Here is a 5,611-nt window from a genome sequence, read left to right on the forward strand (position 1 = left end):
AAGTTTATAGGGATGCCTTATTTATTGGGTTATGTAGAGTTGTATCACTTAGAAAGCATTCCAGCTGGTTACACATGAAATATCGACTACATAACATGCTATCTTTCTGAAAATTTAAAAACTGGACCTTTCTAAACAAAATCAGTACATTTACTACATAATACATGTGATGTCAGGAAAGGAGACAGAGTAGACGTGGAATTTTGCCCATTTCATTTATGAAACTCAAAACTTTTTCTACTTCTAAGACAATTTTTAAGTTTCATAAATAAATAGTTCTGTCCTGTTCTATAAATAAATATATTTACTTTATATTTCTAAATTTGCAAAAATACATTTCAAAATTGGACTACATTAGATCACTGTGAGTGGACTTCTGAAATGTGATGGCTTGAGCTTTGAAAATCAAGAGCTAATTAACTGAAAGCTGATCAAATGTGAGTCAATCAGCTTTGATAAGTGGAGGGGAGAAATTATAAAAACAGTAACAAACATGGCAAGCTAAACATATTTCTTTCACAGGGGCTTTGAAAGAGGCAGTGTTCCTCACAAGAGACTCTAAGCCTAGCTTTATCATGATAAAATATAAGATGAAGATTAAAAAACTTACGAATGGTATCTTTGGATGACTGGATTATGGTTTTGTTTATATTCTCCTTATATTCACGATCCAAATATGTATGATGACATTATATAAATAATTATAAAAAGTATTAACATTTTAAAATGTTCTTTATAGAAACTTTTAAAATATGAAAGTATTTTAAAAAACTCCACAGGCTCAAAATGTTCTTATATATTGTTTTAGATAAACTACAATCCTAAAATAATTTAATAATTAATTAGTAAATGAATTAATTAAATGAATTATTATGCTATGAAACGTCTACTATACTAGGCACTGTGCTAGAAACTGAGCTCCAGGGAGATTAAGACAAAATCATTGTTGTGAAAGGGCACAGGTTGGCATAGAAATGATAATGCATAATTTATTTAATAATTTCATAATTATTATACATTTATTATTAATAATAAATTCATGATAAGGCGTTAGTTTAATAGGATATTTGAAAAGAGGATTAAACAGTACTGGTTTAAGTATAAACATACATTGATGGTCTAATGTAGTCTAATTTTGGAATGCTGTACTTTGGAAACGTATATTCTTTGTGGAATCAACTAAGTAAGGTAATTTGGATCACGATATTTGTAAAATGGTGTAATTACTGTCAATGTTTCTCTATGCATATGTTGTCAAAACTCAGATGTGTGAGAATCACTTGGGAAACTGTCAAAATAGTAATTCCTGATTCTGATGATTCAGGTGGTGACAGTGGCTGGTAGGGGGTGGGAAGAGCACCCAGCTGTCAGCATTTTTAACACTTTCCCTAGGTGATTATGATTCAAGTAAGGGGTCTATGTTTCCCTAAACACTAACATATACAACGTTTAAAAAAAAGTTTACAGAATTTGAGTTAGAAACTTTCCTTGTTATGTTTCTTTGGAAACAATGTAATGCTTTCCACATAACTAGTTACTTGCCTTTGGCCCCTTAGTTAAGGATAGTGAGTTAGGGACAGTTTTGAGCTGGATTTCTAACTCTATTTTAGTTAACTAATCAATCAAAATATTAGTAATTTAATATCTACTATGTTGGGCACCATACCAGAAACTGTCTGGAGAAAAGGGCACACATTCACAAAGAAATAACAATGCCAAATACTTAATATAGTTTTTAAGAACTTACAAAGTAGTTTCATGGTTCAGGTATGGACAAGAAGGGAGTGTGTTTCTGCTTTAAAGAAAATGTGTTCCCCCAATTAACTTACAGGTCTGGGTAAGTCTGTTAAACTGGGTGGGCAGGCCTGCCAAGAGCCTCCTTTGAGAAAATCCATGTCAAGGATAGAAACACAGGCACAAATAAAGCCTTCAGCCTGTTTGTATTGTGGAGGTTTGTAGTAATGCAATTCAGGGCACACTTAGATGCATTTCCTGAGCTAGTTCCCAGTGCACTCTTGTCTGAGTTATTTGAAGGAGTTATGAAAGAAAACTAGAAAGGGCTATTTTTCTAAGAACCAATGTAATCCCAAGAACCACAAGAGTTGTACTCACCGGGATAAATATAACTCTTAAATTATAAAGACATTCTCCACAATTCTATAGAGATCAAATGGGGATTTGGCTCACGAGAGACTCTAGAGAAATCAGTGGGGCTTTGTTACCTTGAAGACCCTAGCAAGCACCTCGTCAACAGCAACAGAAACAGGATCCAGCAGAAAGGAAAGTGTGGCCAATTAAGAATTTATTATTAATAAGTAATCAGGGGAGCAGGAGGATTGCAAATAACAAGAATGACATGGGGGAACCCACCTATTTTCACTGTCTGGACTTGTAAACATGAGTGATAATTCCTCCAGTCCTCCCTAAGTACCTGATGGGGGTCCCGGTCCTGTTAAATGTTGGGGAGTTGGGAACAGAAGTCAGCCCAACACAGTTCCACATTTCATCAGTTCCACTCAGCAGCCCTGTAAGACAAGCATTGTTCCCCATTTCACAGAGCAGAAAACGGGCTCTTTAAAGGAATGTATCTTTAATAAAGGGAAGGTTTATTATTTCAGTTAAGACTGAAGGATACTTAGTTTATTCTTCAAATTTGTTGAGCCAGTATTGTTATGTATCTGCACTACATTCATAATCTCATTGAAAAATAATTTTCATTGCTTCTCAAACTCCAGAAAATAAAAGGAAAAAATGTCACATATCATCTTTTTTTTTTTTTTTTTTTTTTTGACTAGGTCATGCTCTGTCGCCCAGGCTGGAGTGCAGCGGCCTGATCTCGGCTCACTGCAACCTCCGCCTTCTGGGTTCAAGCCATTCTCCTGCCTCGGCCTCCCGAGTAGCTGGGACTACAGGCGTGTGCCACCATGACCGGCTAATTTTTTGTATTTTTTTTTTTTTCAGTAGAGACAGGGTTTCACCATGTTAGCCAGGATGGTCTCGATCTGCTGACCTCGTGATCTGCCTACCTCAGCCTCCCAAAGTGCTGGGATTAGTTACCACACAGAAATGTGCCCCAATTAACACCCTAGTGTATTTAATCTCAGATTTTTTTTTACTTCATCTGTTATATGTAAGTATACATTTTTAATGAGACAATAAATGTATAGATTGCTTTTTAAATTGCTTTATTAGCTTTAAATTTTTCCATGCAAATGGGTGAAACTACTGCTGACAGAAACTTAAGACTGAATGCAAAGGCAATCTCCAAATAGAAGCTGGCAACACAAGACCCACTTGACACATGGAAATAACATAGGGTTCACAGCAAACGGATCAGTAAAGGCATATTAGGAAAATGCAAGGAAAAAGAAAACAGCGGGAATCACAGTATTAATCTCATGATAAATGGCAGGAGTCAAGGCATAAGGCAAAATTCATCATGATGGTCATGGTGATTAGAGAGCTCCCCCATAAGGATACGCAGACAATTCCTCAACTGCAGCTCCCTAAGTTTTCTCCTGATTTCTCTCATCTCCTCCATGAATATTTCCATATCATCTCCATCTCCACCCATCCCATCATTGATCTGCCTATTGGGTATGGCCCATCGAAAATTAGGGGCAAGTCGGCGCCCCTGTCCCCGTCGATTTCCTGCAGGCTGGTGGCCTTCACCTCCTCCCAAAGGGCGGTCTTCCTCTCCATTCTGCATAGGCTGCTCCATCTCTTCGTTTTCCTGGTGAATATTTGCCATGATGAGATTTTTTTTCTGGTGGTTTTTCTTTAAACACAAGTAAGACAAAGGCAAGGAGAGAGACTGAATGCTTGGTGCACTGACCAGCAGGATTAAGAGCCCTGATATCAAAGGATTTTTTCATTTCATTTTTTCCCAAGTTAGAAGTTCCGTGCGTCCTCTAGGGGGCCTCCAATTAGAGCCCCTCCCTCCAGCTTTCTCCCCTTACCTCCCTTCCCCCAAACCCACCATTTTTCCTTTCCCAGGATTCTTTCCCAGAGCTTCGCAGGCACCAAAATGGAGGACCGGTATAGGAGTGGGGGATGGGGTGGAGGGGGTTGGGGTCTCAGACTGGGCTTTCCTCACATTCCGACCCCCGTCCCACCACCGTCCCTCGAACCGACCTGGGCCTATCCTTGCAGTCTCCTCCTCCTCCGGATTCTCGCTGCGAGGTGCGCCGCGGGGACACTTAGCCTCGCAGACCTGCAGTCGGGCAGGGGTTGGGGGGGCTGCTGCAGAGGAACGCTAGCGAGGACCAGCCGCCGCCGGCACTTTCCCTGCCCCGGGCCCGGGCTCCCCTAGCTTCCAGCGCCCCGCGTCTCCCACCCCCCGCTCCCACCCCACCCTCGGCCGCCCCGCCCCCCGCGGTGTTCCCGGTTTTCCTGCAGGGACTCGGGGGTGGTTTTCCATCACTGTTGGTGGCTCTGCCGCCCCTGGAAACCCAGCCGCCCCTGCTTCCCCACCCTTGGGGGCCTCTATGTTCCCAAGCATGTTGGGGTGTGGAGAAAGCTGGCGGGGACCCCCTGCGCTGTTCTGCGCCCGTTGCCGGGGTAGGTCAGCCGCTGCTGGCATGGCCGGGGCGCGCGGGCCCCGGGGCCCTTACCTGCTCCGCTTTTTTCCGGGCCGGATGCCAGCCCGCCGAGCTCAGGGCAGCGGGGAGCTGGTAGCCAGACGCGAGTGACGACTGCACCGAAGGCTGCGTCGCTCTGCAGCTCTGGGTCACGTGAGGGCCGCGCGTCACCACCGAGCTCGCCCCCCAACTTGGGCGGCCAGTGCAGCAGGATCCCCCCCTTCTCCCCCACCGCCATATGCACGCGCAAAAAACAGCCTCCCTACTCCCGTCTGCGTGAAGTGCCCCAGAGCGCACAGCCCTGTCACTCTTCTCGGTTCTCTCCAATCTGAGGGCCCACAAGTGGCATCACTGCTCTGCGGTTGGAGTTTGCCCTCCTCTGGTTACCAGGGAGGGTCTGCATCATCCACCACCGCCCCCTCTCACTTCAGGCCTTGGTTTTGGCCTTTTCTGCTTTCTCTCCTCTTCTACCTGGCAACAGGCTTTGTGCTACACTCCCACTCCTGCCCCTTGCGTGTGCACAGCCATCAATGCCCACGTAGCCCCTGAAGTCCTACCATTCTAGAAAATTTAGAGTGATGGCTAAGGTGGGGAGGCAGGAGGGCACTTGTCAGAAAGAGGGGCAAGGAAGTGGAGTGGGCTGTATATATTTCTTTTTATTTCCTTAAAATATCTGCATGCTTCCGAAAATTATAAATTATAAGTTTTTAATTTTGAAAGAAATGCTGTCCGGGCGCGGTGGCGTACCTGTAATCCCAGCACTTTGAGAGGCCGAGGCGGGCGGATCACTTGAGGCCAGTAGTGCGAGACCAGCCTGGCCAACATGGTGAGACCCCGTCTCTACTGAAAATACAAAAATTAGATGGGCGTGGTGGCGGGCGCCTGTAATCCCAGCTACTCGGGAGGCTGAGGCAGGAGAATTGCTTGAACCCGAGAGGCGGAGGTTGCAGTGAGCCGGGATCACACCACTCCAGCCTGGCAACAGTGCGAGAACCTGTCCAAAAAAACGGAAAAAAAAAGGAAATGCTTTA

General features: G+C 44.1%; 1 protein-coding gene across 2 annotated transcripts; it reads right to left on the reverse strand.

Moving 5' to 3' along the window:
- Positions 1-3,166: 3,166 nt before the first annotated feature.
- Positions 3,167-4,898, reverse strand: BEX3 (brain expressed X-linked 3). Of its 2 annotated transcripts, none has more exons than XM_023202213.1 (3): positions 4,614-4,898; positions 4,135-4,213; positions 3,167-3,778 (listed from the first exon to the last, which is right to left on the reverse strand). In XM_023202213.1, exon 3 carries the CDS (start codon positions 3,749-3,751, stop codon positions 3,416-3,418), a length of 336 nt encoding a protein of 111 aa, XP_023057981.1. In that variant the 5' UTR covers positions 3,752-3,778; positions 4,135-4,213; positions 4,614-4,898; the 3' UTR covers positions 3,167-3,415. The 2 variants fall into 2 exon arrangements, with proteins under 2 accessions (XP_023057981.1, XP_023057983.1); XM_023202215.2 differs by having other exon boundaries at positions 3,169-3,733; positions 4,614-4,887.
- Between the last annotated feature and the right edge of the window lie 713 nt (positions 4,899-5,611).

This window comes from Piliocolobus tephrosceles, chromosome 12, assembly GCF_002776525.5.
Source record: "Piliocolobus tephrosceles isolate RC106 chromosome 12, ASM277652v3, whole genome shotgun sequence".
Taxonomy (NCBI): Eukaryota; Metazoa; Chordata; class Mammalia; order Primates; family Cercopithecidae; genus Piliocolobus; species Piliocolobus tephrosceles.